Source organism: Muscardinus avellanarius (assembly GCF_963383645.1).
Source record: "Muscardinus avellanarius genome assembly, chromosome: X".
Classification (NCBI taxonomy): domain Eukaryota; kingdom Metazoa; phylum Chordata; class Mammalia; order Rodentia; family Gliridae; genus Muscardinus; species Muscardinus avellanarius.
Window position 1 is genome coordinate 34,683,330 of NC_137792.1, and position 23,301 is coordinate 34,706,630.

The 23,301-nt window shown below is 46.6% G+C and overlaps 1 protein-coding gene across 1 annotated transcript in view; it reads left to right on the forward strand.

Annotated features, from left to right (window-relative positions):
* NYX (nyctalopin) overlaps positions 1–19,169 on the forward strand; it is a gene marked incomplete at both ends in the record, with an annotated part of 32,936 nt that extends 13,767 nt beyond the window's left edge. Inside the window, 4 exons of the mRNA XM_080718855.1 lie at positions 286–393; positions 4,662–4,804; positions 4,989–5,109; positions 17,758–19,169. Coding sequence (XP_080574981.1) covers positions 286–393; positions 4,662–4,804; positions 4,989–5,109; positions 17,758–19,169 — 1,784 coding nt within the window. The remainder of the gene's footprint in view (positions 1–285; positions 394–4,661; positions 4,805–4,988; positions 5,110–17,757) is intronic.
* Positions 19,170–23,301: the final 4,132 nt, after the last annotated feature.

Below are 23,301 nucleotides of genomic sequence, written 5' to 3' on the forward strand. Positions count from 1 at the left end.
TTCCCTCATCTAGGCTCCACCCCTTACGGTTCTACTAACCCCCAAATGTGCCATAGGCCGGTGACCAAGCCTTTAACACATGGGCCTTTGGGAGAGGTTTAAGATCTAAACCTTAACACCTGGTGTCTTGCTTTCTACACTGAGGCCGATTTCCAGCTGGTCCTTGAAGGATTTGTCTCTCGATGGGCCTTAATCCTGTGATGAGTGGCTCATAGAGCCCACTTTGAGCTTGGCCCAGTGCTTTGACAGCTGTCACAAGCTGTACGGTGCATCTGTTCCTCATAGCTGGCCACGAGTTACAGATGAGCAAACTGACAGACAGAGGTTGTCTGAGGCTAAAGGCAAAAGTCTTAAGGGAGAGCAGAGAATTACTGACCTCGGGGTTTATGAGAGGTTATGATAAAAGTGTTTCAAGATGGAATGTTCTGGAAAGGCTGCATAGGAATCCTGGAGTTAAGACAGGGGCCAGTCCTGAGTCCAGGCCCATCCCGCAGCATTTCTCATCTTCCCTTCTCTGTTCCTCTGATTGGAAATAGGGGCAACTGAAGCCTTTTTCTATTTCCAGATGGATCCTTCCCCAAAATACCAGAGTGAGAAGAGAGTCTGCTAAGCACTGCCAAATGAGTTGACTTTTTCTTCTTGAAAGCTGCAATCTTTGTTTTAATTTGGTAAATGGCTTTCTGGCTAGGATATTCTTTTGCAACTTAGCTCCGTAAGGCCAAGGAAATTTGTTTTCAAAATGATCACTGCTGAATCTGGGAGAGGCTTCTTTTCATTTAGATATATAAAAACTGATATAGCAAATAATTTTTCATTCACTGTTGTTATATCTTTCCTATTGTTGCAGTCAGCATCCTCACAGCTGTGACCCCAACTACCTGATGACCACAACTTAGAGGAAGGAAGATTTGTTTGCTCAGAGTTCTAGAGGTTTCAGAAGGTTTCGTCCATGTTAGGCCAGGTGAAGCCTGCAGAGCTCAGGGCATGGTATGGGGAGCAGGGAGACACAAGCAGAGGGAGTCTGCTCTCACATCATAGAGGCCAGAAGCAGACGGGGAGGGTGAGAAGGGAGTCTGTGGACATATGTATAGTCTCTAAGGCCACCCCCAGTGACCCACCCCCTTCAGTCACACTCCACCTGCCTAGTTTACCACCCAGTACATCCATTACAATGGATCCATCCACCAATGAGATTAGAATCCTCATGATTCAATGAGATCACCTCTGAGCTCTCCAGGGGGCATTCTAGATCCATAATACCTGTCAATGAATGACAAGGAGTTTTGTTTGGGTTGAGGGGTGCCGCCTGGTCCTGAATTAGTCTTTTTTTCTGTCAACATGAAGGGTTCATATGGTTTTTCAGGGGCAAGGAAGAGGGTTCACAAGGAGGGAAATGGCACTAACGGAACAAAGGTGAACCTGCTGTATTAGCTTTCCATCACCATTACAAATATCAGGCGAGATAAACAACTTGGGGGAAAGTTTTATTTGGTTTATGGCTGTAGAGGTTCCAATCCATAGTCAGTCGGCCATGCTGCTTTGGGTCAGTGGTAGCACGGCATGCCATGGCAGAAACATATGGTAGAGGAGGAATGTTTAGTTCATGGGAGCTGGGAAGCAGAGAGCAAGGGGGGACAGGTATGATGGTGCACACCTGTAATCCCAGTACTTGGAGGCTGGGGCAGGAGGATCACAGGCCAGCTTCAGCAATTTAGTGAGACCCTCAGCAACTTAACAAGACCCTGTTTCCAAGTAAAAAATAAAGGGCCTTGGGTATAGTTTGGAGGTAGAATGTCCCTGGGTTCAATCCCTGGTACCAAAAAAGGGGAGAGGGTTGGGTCCCAATATCCCCTTCAAAGGCACACTCCAAATGACCTAATTTCCTCCAATTACCCCCTGCAAAAAATAATTCCACCATCTTCCAGTAGTGCCATAGGCTGGTGACAAAACTTTTCGTGCATGGGATTCTGCAGAACAGTTCAGACCCAAACAATAGCCCTTGTCTTGAGCTCTTGCTCAACAATTTTATTGCAAACCACAAAACTCATTCTTGGTCACTGAAGCTGAACAAGAGTTTATTTGGGGACAGTATGGGTTCCCAGGCTTCCTGATTGGAGGCCACGCTGCCAGGAGCAGTGCCCGTATCAGGAAGTGGCCACTCCAGCGGGACCTGCTGCCACTGTAAGCTCAGGGGAATCAGGTTAGGCGCTGGGTGCCATCAACTCCACCACGTAAGACTGAAAGCCAGATGCGGCTGCTGACATTCTAGCCAGAAAATGGTTTTTACATGGTACCACCTCTGAATCCAAGTCTCACTGGGGGTCTGCTCGACAAAGCTAGGTCACATGTCTGGGAATTTAGAAAAGAGGGTTCCTGGCTTCCATCCTAAGGAGGTAGGACCTGTAAGGTAGGAAATTCCCTAAATGTAGAAAAAGCACTTAAAAGATGGCACCTTTTCTAGTATCAAATGTCCACGATAATTGACGATAGTTCCGTTGCAAGGAACAGAAATCCACACAGATGGTTTGAGTGGAGTTCCAAAATGACAACGGGGAAGCTAGGCGTAGTGGTGCATGCCTGTAATCCCAGTATTTGGGAGGCTGAGACAGGAGGAGGATTGCAGGTCGAGGCCAGCCTCAGCAAGTAGTGAGACTCTCATAAACCTAGTGAGACCCTGTTTCAAAATAAGAAGAAAAAATAGAGCTGGGCGTGGCCCACAAGCTTGTAATCTCAGTATTTGGGGGGCTGAAGATAGGAGGATGGTGTTTTGCGGACAGCCCCAGCTACTACTTAGTGAGGCCGTCTGCAACTTAGTGAGACCCTTTTTCAAAATAAAGATAATAAAAAATAGGGCTGGGAAGCCGGGCATGGTGGTGCGCGCTTGTAATCCCCGCTCTTGGGAGGCTGAGACAGGAGGATCGTGCAGGTTCGAAGCCAGCCTCGGCTACTTAGTGAGGCTCTCAGCAACTTAGTGAGACCCTGTTTCCAAATAAAATATAAAATAGGTCTGGGAGTATAGCCTGGAGGTAGAAATCCTCTGGGTTTCACCCCCAGTACCACAAAAAAAAAAAAATAGGGCTAAATAGGGCTAAGGGTGTAGCTTGGAGGTAGAATGTCCCTGGATTCTATCCCCAGTACCACACACACACACACAAAAAAAAAAAAAAAAAAAAAAACAAACAAACAAAAAAGAAATGGGGCTGGGGGTATAGTTCGGAGGTAGAATGCCTCTGGGTTCAATCCCCAGTACCACGAAAAAAGAAAAAAAGGAAGAGGTAAATGTTCTAGAAACAGCTCCAGCAGCGCCTCACAGGGAGCGCAGAGCTGGCCCTTGGCTCTCTGCTGTCTCTGAGTGCCATCTGTGATTCTCAGGTCTGATCTATTGCTGTTTGCACATGCTATGGACTGAGCATTTGTGTCCTCCATCCCCAGTTTATACGTGGAAACCAAGTCCGTCAAATGGATGGCACTAAGGGGTGGGGCTTTGGGAGGTGACAGGTCATGAAGATGGAGCCTTCGTGAGTGGGAGTAAAATGTCTCCTGGCCCTCATACCCTGGAGGCCGCCATGCTCAGAGGTGGGTCCCTGTGGGCCGTGGCTGGGGACTGTGTGTGCTGGGGAGACTCCAGCCAGGATCTTTGGGGATGTGGCCAAGTACAGCATCTGACCCCCTCTCTCTGATCTTTTGTTCTCTTTACTTCCCACCATCATGCCCTAAGGACCTGCAGGCCTGGTTCTTGCTTGGCAGCCTGCATAAAATAGTCTGTCTGTCTGTCTGTCTGTCTATCTTTTGAAATCTCCAGATCTAGCAGCAAAAATTCTTCAGATTTCTATTTCTCTTTTCTTTCTTTCTTTCTTCTTTCTTTCTTTCTTTCTTTCTTTCTTTCTTTTTCTTTCTTTCTTTCTTTCTTTCTCTCCCTTACTCCATCCCTCCCTTTTTTCCTTTCTCCCATCCATTTTTCCTTCCTTTCCTCCTCCTCCTCCTCCTCCTCCTCCTCCTCCTCCTCCTCCTCCTCCTCCTCCTCCTCCTCTTTCTCCTTCTTCATAATGGAGAATCAAACCCTAGGGCATTCTAGCCCTGAGCTATATCCCCTATCCCTTATATATATTTTTGTTTTGAAACAGAATCTTGCTAAGTTGCTGAGGCTGTCCTCCAACCAGCGATTCTCCTGTCTCAGGCTCCCAAGCACTGAGATTACAGGCATGCACCACCATGCCCGACAAATCTTCAGTTTTCTAAGTATTGTGTGTGTCAGGTGTTTGGTTCACAGCAGTGAGAATGCTGATTGAAACAATGCTCCCATAAGATACCCCAGAGTGCTTCCGACTCCTCCCACCACGTGAAGACACAGCAAGAAGATGGTCATCTACGAACCAGGAAGTGAGCCCTCACTGGACACTGAATCTGCCTTGTTCTTGGATTACCTGAGCCTCCAGAGCACTGAGAAATGTTTACTGGGTTTTTTTTTTGGGGGGGGGCCTTTTTTGGTACTTAGCATTGAACCCAGAGACATTCTATCATTGAACTACACCCCCAGCCCTTTTTATTGTTTCTTTTGAAACAGGGCCTTGCTAAGTTGATCCCCCTGTCTCGGTCTCTCAAGTACTGGGATTAACAGGTGTGTGCCATCACCATGCTCTGCTGGTTTCTGTTGTTTGTAGGCTCCCAGGCTATGGTATTTTGTTATGGTGCCCGCATAGACTGCCTGTACACCAACTTCCTTACCTTCTGCTTGGCTCCTGTTCCTCTACAGCTCTGTGCTGCATGTGGCTTTGCTACAAATCCCAGCGCCGGCAGTAAACAGGTTTGTGCTCCCATCAGCCAGATTCTGTCCAGAGGCTCAGTTCCTAGTCTATTTTCATGAAGAAGGAATGAATCTGATCAGCTCTATTTAGATCAAAGTGTTCACTCGTGGCACCAGCAGCTGTGGCTTAGAGGAGGTGGCGGAAACATGGGAGTCCGAGAGGCATATTTTTTCTTAGAGGCAGTGGTTGGCAACAGCTGCCTGTGGAACCATGAAAGATGAGTCAGAAAGGCCGTCAGGGTCAGGAAGTGCAGTTCCTTCAGTTCAGTTAAAGAAACGGAAGCCCACGAGGTTAGGTGTGCAGGGTAGGAGATCATACAGTTTGGTGGAAAGGCAAACACAGATTGGTGTCATTTAACCACCCTGAACCTCAATTTCCTCTTTTGTAAGAAGGAGGAAATGATATGTGCAGGGCTGTTGCAGTCAACAAAATGATGTATGTAGTAATCTTAGCTCTCAGCAAATATTTATGAAAAGTTGGTTGTTATGAGAGCAAAAGAAACCTATAAAATGTAGCTAATGTAAGTGGCATTATACTTGCTCATATCACCCAGATAATATATCTTACCACAATTTCTAAACTATGTCCTGTAGATATTTGCTGTTCTTTGGGATTGAGATTGTTACATATGGTGTGAGGTAGGGGTTGAGATTATTTTTATTTTTCTAGGAATTATGTACCTTTAATTTCTTTTTCTTTTTCTTTTTTTGGAGGTACTGGGGGTAGAACCCAGGGGCATTCTACCTCTGAGCTATACTCCCAGTCCTATTTTTTATTCTTTATTTGGAAACAGGGTCTCACTGAGTTGCAGAGGGCCTCACTAAGTAGCTGAGGCTGTCCACAAACTGCCATCCTCCTGTCTCAGCCTCCCAAATGCTGGGATTACAAGCGTGTGCCACCACGCCCGGCTTTGTACCTTTAATTTCTTAAGGTTTACCTAAAATTAATCTTATATTGTTTTGTATATAGTGTAAGATGTTTAAAGAGTCAATTCACTTCACCTCCTTTCTCATTCTGTATGTTATTGTTGTCATATTTTTCATTTATATGTGTTTAAATACATTGTTGTTTTTGTTTTTAACAGTCACTTATCTGTTAAACAATTAAAGTGAAAAAAAATAGTGTGTTTTTTTGTTCTGGTGCTGGGGATTGAACCTAGGGGCATTCTACCTCTAAACTACACCGCAGCCCTTCTTACTTTTTATTTTGAAACAGGGTCTCACTAAGTTACCATGCAGTGGGCTAAAAATTACCATTCTCCTGTCTCATCTTCCTAAGTACAGGAATCGCAGGGGTGTATCACTGTGTCTGGGGTCCCTTTTATAGGGCACTAAGTCTATTTTTTTTTTTTTGCAGTACTGAGGATGGAACCCATGGACATTCTATCTCTGAGTGACACTCCCAGCCCTATTTTTTCTTTATTTGGAAACAGAGTCTCACTGAGTTGCAAAGGGCCTCATTAAATAGTAGCTGAGGCTGTCCTCAAAACTGTGATCCTCCTGTCTCAGCCTCCCCAATGCAGAATTTTCTCTTTGGTGTTTAGCAATTTGACTATGATATCTCTAGGTAGGGGAATGTGTGTATTTTATGTTGCTTGGGGCTTAATGAAGTTGTTTTGTTTGTTTGTTTGGTACTGAGGATTGAACCCAGGGATATTCAACCTCTAAGCTATAACCAAAACCCATTTTATTTTTTTATTAGCTTGAAACTGGTCTTCAGTAAGTTTCTGACGCTAGACTAGAACCTGCAATTCTCCTGTCTTGGCCTCCCAAATACTGGAACTATAGGTGTGCACCACCATGCCTGATTCTGAGCCTCTTTTTTTGTGTGTGTGTGGTGCTAGGCCAAACTATACCACCAGTTCTATTTTTTAAACTATACCACCAGTTCTATTTTTTATTCTTTATTTTGAAACAGGGTCTCACTGAGTTGCAGAGGGCCTCACGAAGTAGCTGAAGCTGTCTGTGAACTATGATTCTCCTGTCTCAGCCTCTCAAATACTAAGATTACAAGCATGCACCACCATGCTCAGCCTGAGCCTCGTTTTTAAGAAAATTTTAGAAATTGTCTTCAATTCATTTTTAGCCAGTCCCTTCTTTCCTCTGGGACTCCAGACAGATGCATGCTGGCCTAATTGCTTGACCCACAGTTCATTGAGGATCTGAGGATCTTTTGCCCAATCTTTCTTTCTCTCTGTTTCACTTTGGGTAATTTTTATGGGCCTCTCTTGAAGTTCATCTTTTCTTCTGCAGTGGTTGATCTGCTATTCATCTTCAATGATTTGTAAAATTTTAGATATTGCATTATTTCAGTGTTAAGATCTCCATTGGGCTCATTTTTAGAGTTCCCATACCTCCTTCAAAGGTCAAGTTCCCCATATTTTCACTCATTATACCCATCTTTCCCTGTAAATTAACATCTTTATAGTGAACCCTTCTTTGGTAGCTGCAGCATGTAGGCTGTCTATGGGTCTGCTCTGTTAACTGTCTTGCTACTTTTCCACATGCCTACTATTATTTGATTATGTACTCACTAATACGGAAGGTATTTGTAGAAACTCTGGATTCTCTTATCTTCTCTAAAGTGTGTAGGATTTTGTTCTGGCGTCCAGGTAAACTGCGTGCAGATCACCTTGATGTGCGCAGGGCTTGGTTTTAGGCTTGGTTCGGGTAGGCCTATTTTAGATTTGCCCTTAGTCCTAGGAAATGGTCTTTACTGTAAGTATGACCTTTGGAGTTTCAATGAAAAGCACGGTGGATGGCACAAGTTCCTCTAACTTGGTGGACCTTGAATTCTTCTCTTGTCTCCCATCATTGGGCCATTGCTAAGATCTCTGTATAGTCTTTGGCTCTTCAGTTTTTGTTTTTCCCCTGGGTCCCTCCACACATGCACTTAGGACTCAACCAAGAATATAAGGAGAGTCTGTATGCTCATTTCATGGCTCCCAGTGAGGTGTGGTGGTGCTTGCTACTCGGGAAGCTGAGGCAGGAGGTTCAGAGCCAGCCTGAGCAACTTAGCAAGACTCTGTCTCAAGTAAAATATAAAAATGAGTCAGGCATGGTGGCACATCCTTGTAATCCCAGTACATGGGAGGCTGAGATGGGAGGATTGCAGGTTTGAGGACAGCCTCAGCAACTTAGGCCCTCTGCAACTTAGTGAGACCCTGTTTCAAAATAAAATATAAAGCCGGGCGTGGTGGCGCACGCTTGTAATCCCAGCGCTCGGGAGGCTGAGACAGGAGGATCACACAGGTTGGAAGCCAGCCTCAGCTACTGAGTGAGGCTCTCAGCAACTTAGTGAGACCCTGTTTCCAAATAAAATAGAAAAAAGGTCTGGGAGTATAGCCCGGAGGTAGAAAGCCCCTGGGTTCCACCCCCAGTACCACCAAAAAAAAAAAAAAGGCTAAATTGTACCTTGGGGGTAGAATGTTCCTGGGTTCAGTTCTCAGTAACACTAAGAGAGGGTTGAGGAGGTAGCTCAGTGATAGAGCACTCGGGTTCCATCTCCTAGGTCACAAATAATAATTATTATTTTGTGTCTCCTTCTTTTCCATGTTTTCCCTCCTCAATATCCAGCCACTGTCGACTTTGTGTGTGTGTGTGTGTGTGTGTGTGTGTGGCACGAGATATACCCCCCCAGTCCTATTTTATCTTTTATTTTTATTTATTTATTACAAGCATGTGCCACCATGCCTGGCTAGCCAGTGTGAACTTTACATGTACTATTTGGACTTGAAAATATCTGGAGAGGAAAATTTATTTAAAATGGGATCTCACCAAGCTTTCTTTTCTCTTTCTCCCCCACCCCCCTCATTTATTTTGGTTGGTACTGGAGATTAAACCCAGAGGCATCTACCTCTGAGCTATACCCTGAGCCCTATTTGATATTTATTTATCTATCTATTTATTTATTTATATTTCTTTGCGGTACTGGGGATGGAACCCAGGGGCATTCTACCTCCAAGCTATACCCCCAGCCCTATTTTGTTTAATTCTTTATTTTGAAACAGGGTTTCATTGAATTGCAAAGGGCCTCACTAAGTAGTAGCTGAGGCTGTCCTCGAACCACAGTCCTCCTGTCTCAGCCTCCCAAATGCTGAGATTACAAGCGTGCGCCACCACACTCAGATTTTATTTTTATTTTTGAAACAGGGTCTCACTCCATTGCAGAGAGCCTCACTGTGTTGCTGAGGGTGGCTTTGAACCTGTGATCCTCCTTTCTCAGCCTCCTAAGGACTGGGATTACAAGCCTGTGCCACCACTCCCAGCTTCTGCTTCTCTCTTTTTTAAAGAGTTGCATCCACTCTCTCTATATGGATTGCTTTCCAGTGTTTTAAAACAATTTGTAGCTGGGTATCCCAGTACCTGGGAGACTGAGACAGGAGGATAACAAGTTCGAGGATAGCCTCAGCAAGTAGTGAAATTCTCATCAACCTAGTGAAACCTTGTTTTGAAATAAGAATAAAATAGGGATGGGGGTGTAGTTTAGAGGTAGAATGCCCCTAGGTTCAATCTCTAGAACTACACACACACACACACACACACACAATTTATACATTTATCTATATCTATGTCTAGATATCTATCATCTATCATCTTTCCATTATATGGAAGTACCACATTTATTCATCCATGCATTGATTAATGAATATTTGATGTTTCCATCTTTTCACTGTTATGAATAATGCTTCTATCAACATTTGCATACAAGTATTTATCAGAACACTAGCTTCCAATTCCTTTGGTTATATACCTAGGGTGGTTTGGTATAAAAATGGTTTGAATCCCATTTTTATAGAGTTGGTCCACCTAGAACTTTTATGTGTGTGTGTGTGTGTGTGTGTGTGTGTGTGTGTGTGTGTTACTGAGGATTCAACCCAAGGGCATTCTACCTCTGAGTTATATCCTTAGCCCTATTTTTTTCAAAACAAGATCTCACTAGGTGGCTGAGAGTCTCACTAATTGCTGAGACTGTTTTGAACCTGCAATCCTCCTGTCTCAGCCTCCCAAGTACTGGGATTATAGGCATGTGCCACTACACCTGGCTTTAGACCTTGATTTACTTTGGTTACATTTTGAAGTTTGACTTTGGAATCACTTGTGAAGCCCCCCTAACCCCCTGTCCTAGGGATTTAATCCAGGGTTGCTCTACCACTGAGATTTATCTCCAGCCCTTTTGATTTTTGTTTTTTTCTGTACTAGGGATGGAACCCTAGGCGTTCTACCTCTAAGCTACACTCCCAGCCCTATTTTTTATTCTTTATTTTTAAACAGGATCTCATTGAGTTGCAAAGGGCCTCACTAAGTAGTAGCTGAGGCTTTCTCCGAACTTTGAGCCTCCTGTCTCAGCCTCCCAAATACTGGGATTACAAGTGTGCACCACCACACGTGGCCATTTTTTTTTTTTTTTTGCGACAGGGTTTTGCTAAGTTGCCCAGGCTGGACTTGAAATTGTGATCCTCCTGCCTCAGGTTTCTGAGCAGCTGGGATTACAAGCACTGGCATCTGGTCACTTGTGTAGCTTTAGAAATAGTGATGTCTGACCACACCCCCAAGATCCTGATGTAATTGGTCTGGGTGGTCAGAGTTTTTAAAACTCCCCATGGGATTCTAATACTCAGCCCTGGTAGCAAACCATCCTAGATACTTTTTTTTTGCATTCTCCTCGTCGTAATAAATATGGGTTGTTTCGGTCAGCATTCTCACTGCTGTAATCCCAAACAACTGACTATACAAATTAGAGGAAGGAAGATTTATTTGCTCACAGTTCTGGAATTTTCAAGGCTTTAGTCTATGTCAGGCCAGGTCTGTGAAGCTCAGAGCTTGGTGATGAGAGAACAAGGCACTGCTCTCACATGAGAGAGAGAGAGAGAGAGAGAGAGAGAGAGAGAGAGAGAGAGAGAGAGAGAGAGAGAGAATGAACTAGAGCAAGGGGAGGAGCATACTTTATATAATCCTCACATCCTCAGGACCCCCTCCCCCTTGGCAACCAAGCCCAGCTTCCAACATAGCTGCCTGGCTTCCAGGAGGGCTAGGGAGACATTCTTTCTTTCTTTCTTTTTTTTTTTTTTTTTTGCGGTATTGGGGATGGAACTCGGGGCATTCTACCTCCAAGGTATACCCCAGCCTTATTTTTTATTCTTTATTTTGAAAAATTAGTAGCTGAGGCTGTCCATGAACCACGATCCTCCTGTCTTAGCCTCCCAAATGCTGGGATTACAAACCTGTACTACCATGTCCGGCTACCTAGGGAGACATTCCTTTTTTTAAATTTATTTTTTTGGTGGTACTGGGGGTGGAACCCAGGGGCTTTTCTACATCTGGGCTATACTCCCAAACTTATTTTATACTGGAAACAGGGTCTCACTAAGTTGCTGAGAGCCTCACTAAGTAGCTGAGGCTGGCTTTGAACCTGTGCAATCCTTCTGTCGCAGCCTCCCAAATGTGGGGATTACAAGCATGCACCACCATGCCCGGCTACTTTGCTGTTATTGCAAGCAGACTTGCAACTTCCAAATATGTTATTACTTTGAAAAAAAGCTTTTTGGTGCCTTGTTCTTCTGGCTTACTAAGCATACATTTAGTCTTTATACTGGGTGAGCCAACACTGGAGTTTTGCTAGCTGTTCTGAGAATTTACTTAATTTAAATTTTACAAAATAATCAACTAAATAAGTTATTGTTCCTTATAGCTATCAAGATTTAAAATAATCTATTTTCTCAAATAGGTTGTACATTCACGTTTCAAAAATTTATTTATTTATTTTTTTGTGTGGGTCTGGGGATGGAACCCAGGGGCATTCGACCTCCGAGTTACACCCCCTGCCCTATTTTTTATTCTTTATTTTGAAACAGGGTCTCACTAAGTTTCAGAGGGCCTCACTAAGTAGTAGCTGAGGTTGTCTGTGAATCATGATCCTCTGGTCTCAGCCTCCTGAATGCTGGGATTACAAGCGTGCACTACCATGCCCGGCTCAAAATTTTAAAAGTGAAAGGATATACAATGGCAAATATATATATATATATATATCGTTATTGTGGATGGAACCCAGGGGCATTTATTTTTAAAACAGTGACATCAAGCCAGGCATAGTGGCACACATGTGTAATCCCAGTATTTAGGAGGCTGAGACAGGAGGATTGCAGGTTCAAGGACAGCCTCAGCAAGTAGTGAGATGCTCAGCAACCTAGTGAGACCCTGTTTCCAAATAAAAATAAAATAGGGCTGGGGGTATAGTTTGGAGGTAGAATGCCCAGGGCTCAAACCTCGTACCATAAATAAATAAATAAATAATAAAATATTGTCAGCTACATTTTTGGTTTCTTGCGTCACACAAATTGGTTGTGTCCTGCCTCTTATAATCCTATGAGTTCTTTTTCCATGCTACTGGAGATTGAACCAAGAGGTATTTTACTACTAACCTACATCCCCCAGGGCTATTTATTTATTTTCATTTTTTGTGGTATTGGGGCTTGAACCCAGGAGCATTCTGCTTCTTAGCTATACCCCAAGTCCTATGTTATTGTTTTTTATTTTGAGACAGGTTCTCACTAAGTTGCTGAGGCCGGCTGCGAACCTGAGATCCTCTTGTCTCAGCTTCCCAAGTACTGGGATTGCAGGGGTACACCCAGCTTTTATTTCTTATTTTGAAGTAGGGCCTTGCTAAGTTACCAGCACTGGCTGGCCTTGAGCCTGTGATCCTCCTGTTTTGGTCTCCCAAGAGTTTTTTTTTTTTTTTTTTTGAGGTATTGGGGATGGAACCCAGAGCCATTCTACCTCCAAGTGACACCCCCAGCTCTATTTTTTATTCTTTATTTTGAAACAGGTTCTCACTGAGTTGCAGAGGGCCTCACTAAGTAGCTGAGGCTATCTTGAACCACGATCCTCCTGTCTCAGCCTCCCGAATGCTGGGATTACAAGCATGTGCCACCACGCCCGGCTCCATCCTCTGAGTTCTTGAAAACAGTTTTAAGAAGAAATGATATACTCCAGCAAGAATCTCATAGATGAGGCATTAATTTCATTTAATTCTACAAACACTTAGTAAGCCACACTGTATAACACACAGTGTTAGTTATTATGCAGTACAAATGTGAGTCACATCATCAAGAGTATACTTTTCTTAATTAGAAAGAAGAGACTAGAATAAAGGACTATTTGTCTGGAAATCTAATGCCTTTGACTTGACCCAGTTGGAAGCACTGAGAGGAAAAGGTCTCATCTGTGTCCAGCTGAGGCCTAGAGTTAAGGTTATATTCTTGGCCCTATTTCCTTAACAGGGTGTCTCCCAAGCCGGCAGAGGTCCTGTTCACAGCCAGGCTCAGCCCAGGGTCCAAGAACCTTGCTGGAAGCTTGGCATCTAGCTCATAGCTTTTAGGAAGAAGAAAAAGCAAAGTCAAGCCTTCTCAACATCAGAATGTTAAAATAAGCTGGGCGTGGTGGCACACACTTGTAATCCCAGCATTTGGGAGGCTGAGACCAGAGGATCGTGGTTCGCGGACAGCCTCAGCTACTTAGTGTTGCGGTTTGAAATGGTGGGGCTCTTTTACTTATTCAACTAACGTTGGTTGAATAGAAAAATTAACGGGCAGCTCAGTGCAGCTTTAACAAATCTTTATTACAAAATTAGTAGGAAATAGATCAGTAGGAAATAGAGAAGAGAAAAAGCAGCATGCTGACCCGCAAGCTGGGGAGCCCGAAAATGGAACTCCGGCCCCTTTTGGGGACCTCAACCCTAAATAGATTTTGTATTGGTACCTTCCTCATCAGCGTTACCAGGGCAATGGGCTAGTTACTTATTCCTTAGCCAGGTGGTGCCTCTTTGTCTCCCCACAGTGCACTTCCTAAGTGCAAGGGTCAAGAATCTACCTGGCCCTGGGCTCTATTGTACTGGGCAGTATTGGTTGCTCATCAACTAGGGTGCTCTGAAGCCGCACACAAAGTTTACCTTTCCTATGCCCGAGCCGGATCCCAGAGGAGAGGAGGGAAACAGAGGCACCAGGTGCCTCCATTGTAATTTTAGGATTAATGGCTTCAGTTGACTCTAAGGCTTTTACTATAGATAGGTTAATTAATGATTAGAATGAAGGGCAAAGACAAAGAGGCATTCTGCATTGTAGTCGCTGCAGCCCTCTCCCTGCCCGAGAGCCTGCACAGCACCTAGGCTCTGACTAGATTTTACATTTTGGAAATTATCAAAGCAATTTTCCAATACTGTCACATTAATACATTTTGATGCCTCTTCCCAATACTGGTACAACTTAGTGAGATCCTCTTTCAAAACAGAGAATACAAAACAGGGCAGGGGTTTGGCTCAGAGGTTGAATGCCCCTGGGTTCCATCCCCAGACCCCCCCCCAAATAATGCTGAAATAGCCACAGATTTCTTTTCTTTCCTCCTCCTCCTCCTCCTCCTCCTCCTCCTCCTCCTCCTCCTCCTCTCCTTTTTCTTTTTCATAGTATTGAGGATTGAACCCAGGGCTATTCTACCTCTAAGCTAGATTCCCCAGCTCTAATTAATTTTTTGTGGTACTGGGGATTGAACCTAGGGGCATGCTGTCTCTGAGCTACGCCCATAGCCCTATTGTATTTTATTTTTATTTTGAAACAGGGTCTTGCTAGGTTGATGACTCAGCCTCCCAAACACTAGGATTACAGGTGTGCACCACCATGCCCGGCTTATTTATTTATTTATTTTTCAAACAGGATCTCATTAAGTTGCCGAGGATCTAAGTTACGGAGACTGACCTCAAACCTCTGAACATCTTGTCTCAGCCTTCCAAGTATGGGGATGACAAGTAGCTTTCAAGCAAATGCTCAAAGATCCAAGTGTTCTCCAGTCAAGTCAAAAGGGCTAAATCCCCTTTCTAGCAGCAGAGACAACACTGGGTATCTTCACAGGTGGACTGGAAAGACCTTGCAAGCTGAGCACATCTATAGAGGCAGCAGTAAGCTATCCCCACACCCCTTGTGCTGGTCACACCTCAGGTCCCCGCAGGGGTTTAGGCAGATGAGGCAGGGTACTGTGCACACACTGGAATTGGGGAGTCGTGCTGAGGAGGGGTAGAAACTCTGAATCCATGGGCACATTTACCTCTAGGGACCCATTCTTCCCTGCAAGAATTGTGGATCGAGCACACTCTACCTGAAACCTGCTCTGGGAAACAAGAGTTGTGAGAAAATAAAACTTGGGCATTTGTCAATGCTGCCTTTTCTGCTGGCCCTTGAGCCTGGCGGGTCTCTGGCTTTCACAGGGCTGCAGCCAGCATTTTGTTAGCCTCCAGAGGCAAGCCTAGCAGGTGTGGGGGAGGGACAACTCTTGAAGTCTTTATGTGATCCTCCACTCCAGTGCTCAGAACAAGCTTTATAAGCATGTTTCTTTCTTATGATGATGGAAAATTTCTAGAGGGCTAGGGCTGGTGAGCTTATTTAGTATGATGTTTCTTTGGTTTAATTTTAGTGACTGCTAGGAGAAAGAAGAAAAAAGATTGATCGGCTGTTCTTTTTTCTTTAGCCTTTCTTTTTTTCTTTTTCTTTTAGTACTGAGGATTGAACTCAGGGTTATTCTACGTCTGAGCTATACCCTCAGCCCTTTATAAATTTCTTTCTTTCTTTCTTTCTTTCTTTCTTTCTTTCTTTCTTTCTTTCTTAACAGGGTCTCACTGAGTTGCAAAGGGCCTCACAAGTAGCTGAGGCTGTCCTTGAACCACGATCCTCCTGTCTCAGCCTTTATTTTTTTTATTTTGAAACAGGGTTTCACTAAGTTGCTGAAGGTTTCACTAAATTGCAGAGACTGGTCTCAAACCTGCGATCCTCCTGTTTCAGCCTCCCAAGTACTGGGATTATAGTCATGTGCCACCATGCCCAACTTCAAGTCCTTCCTGCCCCAAATTCTGCCTTCTCTATGAGGCTTAATTTACTTCCTGGGGTTTGTACAGGAATTAAATTCTTATGAGGAGAGAGGTCAACCAGACCAACAGAAATAAAACACTACCCACATACATATAAATTTTCTAACAAGCAACATTAAAAAAAGGTAGAAACCATTGACATCAAGATTTTATTCATGCCAGGCAAGGCATTCTGTGCCTATAACCCCAGTATTTGGGAGGCTGAGATTGGAGGATTGTAGGTTTGAGGCAATTACAACTCCTTGTAACTTAGTGAGACCCTGTCTCAAAATAAATAAATAAGTAAATAAATAAAAAGGGCTGGGGGTAGCCAGGTGTGGTGGCGCATGCCAGTAATCCCAGTACTTGGGAGTCTGAGATGGGAGGATCACAGGTTCACCGCCAGCTTCAGGTACTTAGTGAGGCCCTCTGCAACTCAGTGAGACCCTGTTTCAAAATAAAGAATAAAAATAGGGATGATGGTGTAGTTTGGTGGTAGAATGGCCCTGGGTTCAATCCCCAGTATTGCAAAAAAAAAAAAAAAAAAGGCTGGGGTGAAGCTCAGATATGCAGCATTCCCCCAAAGGGGCTGAGGATATATACAGCTTGGAGGTAGACCATCCCTGGGTTCAATCCCTACTACCAAAAAACTAAAACTAAAAACCATCTTTTCAACCCCATATATGTAAAATATTATTTCATGCAATCAATACAAAATATTATTGATGTGGTTTTTGACTCTGGGACTCAGTCTCTGAGGCTGGTGCACCTTCTGTACGTAGGGCACACCGCAGAGCTGGTCATCTTTCAAATGCTCAGCAGGCCATGTGGCTATTGGCCACTGTGTCTGGCAGCGCAGGCATAGGTGTGGGCCCCTATAATGTTCTTAGAGGCCCCCCTAGAAATGCAGACCACAAAGCTGGGCGTGGTGGGCACGCTTGTAATCCCCGCGCTTGGGAGGCTGAGACGGGAGGATCTCGCAGGTTCAAAGCCAGCCTCAGCTGGCTTAAGAGACCCTGTTTCCAAATAAAAAATGTAAAATAGGTCTGGGAGTGTAGCCCGGAGGTAGAAGGCCCCTCCCTGGGTTCCATCCCCAGTACCACCAAAAAAAAAAAAAAAAAAAAAACACCCAAAAAAACCCCAGCCCTATTTTTAAGCTGGGTGTGGTGGTCCATCCTCGCACTTGGGAGGCTAAGACAGGAGGATCACACAGGTTCAAAGCCAGCCTCAGCTGGCTTAAGAGACCCTGTTTCCAAATAAACTATAAAACAGGTCTGAGAGTGTAGCCTGGAGGTAAAAGGCCCTTGGGTTCCATCCCCAGTACCACCACCAAAAATAAATAAATAAATAAATAAAGAAAGAAAGAAAAAAGAAAAAAGAAATGCAGAGCACAACTCTCTAGGCCACTGTGATGATACAGATAGGAGGGAGTTTGTTTGTTTGTTTGTTTGTTTTGGTGCTGGGAATTGAACTTAGAGGCATTCTACCTGAAAACTAGACCCTCAGCCCTAGTTTTTATTTTTATTTGGAAACAGTGTCCTGCTAAGTTGATGAAAGTCACGCTGCTTGCTGAGTCTGGCCACGAACCTGTGATCCTCCTGTCTCGGCCTCCCAAGTACTAAGACTACAGGCGTGCTTTCGGTTTAGGAGGGAGTTTAGAATGGAGTCTGATACAGGGTTACAGCAAAGGCTTCCCTGATTGAAGTAACTTGGAAGCCGGGCGTGGCGTCATTTGCTTGTAATCCCAGCACTCGAGAGGCCGAAGCCAGGAGGATTGCAGCTTCTTGGACCGCCTGTCATGTAGCGAGGGTCTCCGCAACTTAGTGAGGGCCTGTTTCCGAATTAAAAACCGAAATAGGGCTGGGGGTGTAGAGTGCTCCTGGGTTCCATCCCCAGTACCTCCTCCAAAGAGAAGTAACTGGGAAGCAAAGGAGGGGCGCTGTGGGTGGGGCATCCTGCGAGAGGCCGGGGCGGGCGGGAGCACTTGCAGGGGGCCGGAGGGTGTCCCGCTCCCTGGGGTGAGCCGCAGCTGACCGCTCCTCTGTCGCCCTTTCTCCTCCCGCAGCCGTGCTGCTCGGCCTGCCCGGCGCCCGCGCCTCCGCCGAGGCCTGCCTGCGCGCCTGCCCGGCCGCCTGCTCCTGCAGCAGCGTGGAGCGCGGCTGCTCGGTGCGCTGCGACCGCGCGGGCCTGCAGCGGGTGCCGGCCGAGTTCCCGTGCGAGGCGGCCTCCATCGACCTGGACCGCAACGGCCTGCGCGTCCTGGGCGAGCGGGCCTTCGGCACGCTGCCGTCGCTGCGCCGCCTGTCGCTGCGCCACAACAACCTGTCGTTCATCACGCCCGGCGCCTTCAAGGGGCTCCCGCGGCTGGCCGAGCTGCGCCTGGCGCACAACGGCGAGCTGCGCTACCTGCACGCGCGCACCTTCGCGGCGCTCGGCCGCCTGCGCCGCCTCGACCTGGCCGCCTGCCGCCTGTTCAGCGTGCCCGAGCGCCTCCTGGCCGAGCTGCCCGCGCTGCGCGAGCTGGCGGCCTTCGACAACCTGTTCCGCCGCGTGCCGGGCGCGCTGCGCGGCCTGGCCAACCTGACGCACGCGCACCTGGAGCGCGGCCGCATCGAGGCGGTGGCCTCCAGCTCGCTGCGGGGCCTGCGGCGCCTGCGCTCGCTCAGCCTGCAGGCCAACCGCGTCCGCGCCGTGCACGCCGGCGCCTTCGGCGACTGCGGCGCCCTGGAGCACCTGCTGCTCCACGACAACCTGCTGGCCGAGCTGCCGGGCCGGGCCTTCGGCGGCCTGCGCCGCCTGCGCACGCTCAACCTGGGCGGCAACGAGCTGCGCGCCGTGGCGCGGGCCTGGTTCGCCGAGCTGGCCGAGCTCGAGCTGCTCTACCTGGATCGCAACCACATCGCCTTCGTGGAGGAGGGCGCCTTCCAGAACCTCTCGGGCCTGCTGGCTCTGCACCTCAACGGCAACCGCCTCACCGTGCTCTCCTGGGCCGCCTTCCAGCCCGGCTTCTTCCTGGGCCGCCTCTTCCTCTTCCGCAACCCGTGGCGCTGCGACTGCCGCCTGCAGTGGCTGCGGGAGTGGATCGAGGGCTCCGGGCGCGAGGCCGATGTGCCCTGCGCCTCCCCGGGCTCGGTGGCCGGCCTGGACCTCAGCCAGGTGGCCTTCGAGCGCTCCTCCGACGGCCTGTGCCTGGACCCCGAGGAGCTCAACTTCACCGCGCCCAGCCCCGGCCCGGCCCTGGAGCCGGAGGCCACCACCGTGAGCAGGTTCAGTAGCCTTCTCTCCAAGCTGCTGGCCCCCAGGGCCCGCGTGGAGGAGGTGACCAACAGCACCGGGGGGCCGGTCAACGCCTCGCTGCCAGACGGCCTCCCCTCCCGCGGGCCGGGGGCACCAGGCCGCGAGGCCGCGCGGCCCTTCTTCTCTGCTTTCCTGCTCAGCGTGGCCCACTCCATGCTCTCTGGCCTGCACAGGGACTGACCCCGCCGTGTGGCCCAGAGTGCTTTGGCCCAATGGGGAAAGTTTGCTTAGCTGGGCTTTAGGGGTGTTTGTGGTGGGGGGCGAGGGAAGTGCATGGTAGAGGACAGAAGGCTCAGTGCCTCCCAAGAGGGCCCCGGGTAGAGGAGAACTCCAAGAAGTGCCAGGGCTGGGATGGGGTGTGGAGTTGTGCTTTTCTCACACGGGCATCTATTGGAAAAGAAACACGAATGAACGTGGGCCATGGGGTGGGAAGGCTAGAAATTGGAAGCTCTTAGGGCCTCGTCCCTACCTCTTCCCCACGTCTTATGGTGGTGCCTGAAATGCCCGAATTACTTATTCCATTGACTGAGTATTAAGGACTGTGCCAATTCCCCTTGCACGGTATTTGAACCCAGTTCATTTGTTCTCTGTCCCAGTCCTCGCCACCCTCCCCCAGGGGGCTGGGGACTCCTGTTCAGGAAGGTGGACAGGACACGAGAGAAGGGAGATGGGAAAGAAACTTAGAGCCAAGGGGATGCTGGCTGGTGGCTCCTGGGGTTTGAGATGTATCAAGAGATGTTTAAAACAAAGTTGCATTTATTTACTCTATAGTTACTCCCAGGGTGTCCTTTGCCACAAAGGAACTTTAGGGCAGCAGGGTGTGTTGTGAACAACTTCATTTGTAAAATCCTAAAGTTAGAAAAGTTAAAGGGAGCTCATGGTGGCGCACGCTTGTAATCCCAGCATTTGGGAGGCTGAGACCGGAGGATCGCGGTTTGCAGACAGCCTCAGCTACTTAGTGAGGCCCTGTTTCAAAATAAAGAATAAAAAATAGGGCTGGGGGCGTAGCTCAGAGGTCTAATGCCCCTGGGTTCCAGCCCCAGACCCGCCCAAAAAATGAAAGTTAAAGTGAGCTGGGCATGGTGGTGCGTGCCTGTTATCCTAGTACTTGGTAGGCAGAGACAGAAGGATTGTAGGTTCAAGACCAGCCTGAAGCAATGCAACAAGACCTTCAGCAACTTACTGAGACCCTGTTTCAAAATAAAAAATAGAAGCCGGGCGTGGTGGCACACACTTGTAATCCCCGTGCTTGGGAGGCTGAGACAGGAGGATCATGCAGGTTCGAAGCCAGCCTCACTGGCTCAAGAGACCCTGTTTCCAAATAAAATATAAAATAGGTCTGGGAGTGCAGCCCGGAGGTAGAAGAGTTCCATCCCCAGTACCATCAAAAAAATAAAAAAAAATTAAAAATAGTATAGGGATGGAGTGTAGCTCGAAGAGAGAATGCCCCTGGGTTCCATCTTCACCACCCCAAGCAAACAACAACAACAAAAAACGAAACAGGGCTGGAGTTGCAATTCAGTGGTAGAGTGAGTGGGTAGCTTGCTGGAGACTGTGTTCCATCCCCAGCACTGCAAAAAGCAATAATAAAACAGAAAAGTCCTAGAGCAAGCCGGGCGTGGTGGCGCACACTTGTAATCCCCATGCTTGGGAGGCTGAGACAGGAGGATCACACAGGTTCCAAGCCAGCCTCAGCTACTTAGTGAGGCTCTCAGCAACTTAGTGAGACCCTGTTTCCAAATAAGGTATAAAATAGGGCCAGGGGTGTAGTTCAGAGGTAGAAAGCCCATGGTTCCATCCCCAGTACCACCAAAAAAATAAAAATAAAAAAATAAAGAAAAAAGAAAAAGTCCCAGTATCATATGTAATACAAGAGTAAGCACTGTTTTGTGAAACTTTTCATTTGTATGCATTCATTCCAATTGTGTGTGTCTATTTGTGTGTATACTTGGTTGCTATGTACAATTTGTAGTTTATTAAAGGATTGTAGCTAAAAAATTCGAAAGCTACTTTTCTAGAGCACATATGATTTAATTTTTTATTTTGAAAAACTTCATACTTAACAGAAAAATTGCAAGAATAGTACAATAAACACTTATGGCCATTCACCCAGGTTCCCCAATCTTAACTTTTTACTACCCTTTCATTTTTCTCTCTTTCTGTATTGCTATTACTTCTTACTAATAGTTTGAGTTGTAAATATCATGACCCTTGAAAACATCAGTGTGTATTTTCTAAGAATAACGATATAACGAGAGTTTCACAAGATCATTATCAAAATCAGAATTTTAACCAGGCATGGTGGCACATGCTTGTAATCCCCACGCTTGGGTGGCGGAGAGAGGAGGATCGCACAGGTTCAAAGCCAGCATCGCTGGCTTAAGAGACCCTATTTCCAAATAATAGCAAAATATAAAAATAGGTCTGGGAGTGTAGCCCAGAGGTAGACGGGTTCCATCCCCAGTACCACCAAAAGAAACAAACAAAAATCAGAATTTTAAACCAGGCATAGTGGCACATCCTTATAATCCCCGCATTTGGTTGAGACAGGAGCATCATGGTTTGAGGACAGCCTCAGCTACTTAGTGAAAACCTTTGCAACTCAGTGAGACCCTGTTTCAAAATAAAGAAAAAAAATAGGGCTGGGGGGCGTGTCACTCTGAGATAGAATGCCCCTGGATTCCATCCCCAGCACTGCAAAAAAATAAAAGATTAGAACCTTAGGTGGATGTGGTAGTGCACACCTGTAATCCCAGGATTTGGGAGGCTGAGACAGGAGAATCACAAATTCTAGGCCAGTGCTCCATAACTTATTGAGACTCTGTTTCAAAATAAAAAAAAAAAATAAAAGGGCTGGAAGCTAGAGATAGAATACCCCTAGGTTCAATCCCTAGTGTATAGCCTGGAGGTAGAAAGCCTCTGGGTCCCACCCCTAGTACCACCAAAAAAAAAAAAAATAGGGTTGGGGGTGTAGCTCAGAGGTAGAATGCTCCTGGGTTTAATCTCTACACACACACACACACACACACACACACACACACACACACAAAGTAAAATGAGGTTCCAAAATCACAACTTCTTTTCATTTGGCTACACTCACTCAAAACTCTAAGCCTGCTGATTGATTTTCACATTTCGGAGTGAACTAGCTGTTCAAACGTCTTACTTTTCCAACGTGAGAATCCAATGAGGTCAGCAGTGTTGTTTGCTCAAACCTTGTGTTGTGGCCATGGAAACTGAGCAGCAACCAGGGGAATCCAGAGAAGAGATCTCTGCAATCGGGTAACCTGGAAGTCTGCGGCAGACTTGCAGTCTGGGTTACCGAGGAGCCAGATGGCCCCTCGACAGGAATGTCTTTCTTTCATCTGGAGCAGGTTGGTAAGGGCCAGCCTCAAAGTGCTCCTCTAGTTCAATTCCGGGGGGGGGGGGGGAGCAAGGTTAGATGGTCAGCCTTTTAATGAACGTTTGCTTCGTTGAATGTTTCTGAACAAATATCAACACTAAAATAGCCTCCTGACACACAGATTTTTATACAGCTACCCAGCCCAGTAGAATTCTGGGAACATGGGAGCTACTTACTGCCAAACAGATCCCGAGATGCCTGGAAGGAATCCCCAGGGAAATCGAAACCATTATGAGCTCTCATGAGATACCAGGGAGTGAAGAGTTCCCACTTGGAGTTCAACAAGTCTCTCCCCCATCACTGGCTAGTTAGTACCTTGGGGGATGTTAGGTGCCATGGATTCTGCTAAGCAAAATTATGTGCACAATGCTGTGTACAGTGGTACATGCCTGTAGTTCTATTACTTGGGAGGCTGAGAGAAGAGGATTGCAAGTTCAAACCCTGCCTCAACTACTTAGCAAGACCCTCAGTAACTCAGACTCTATTTCAAAATAAAAAGGATTGTGGGTGTGGCTCAGAGCTAGCATGCCCCTTGGTTCACTCCCCAGTAGTAAACAAACAAAAACAAATGGGAAACCTACGTGGACCAATCAGGGCAGGCCATATTATGTGGTGCTAACAAACCCAAACATCACTGGCTTACTAAACTTTATTGTGCATGCTACATGGTGCATGTAGGCTCATCAGGAGAGGTTCTGCTCCTTGTAGCCACTCAAGGCCCCAGGCTGATGATAAGATCCACCATCTTAGGATCCTGTCAAACAAACACCAGACTCTAAGGTTTGCGGCTACACAAGAAGGAACAATTGGGAGAATCATGTATCACTATTATTATTACTATTTTTTGCCAAGACATCCTGCTGCCTCGGCATCTATGTGTTGAGACCCCCACTCCACATAGTTAAATTC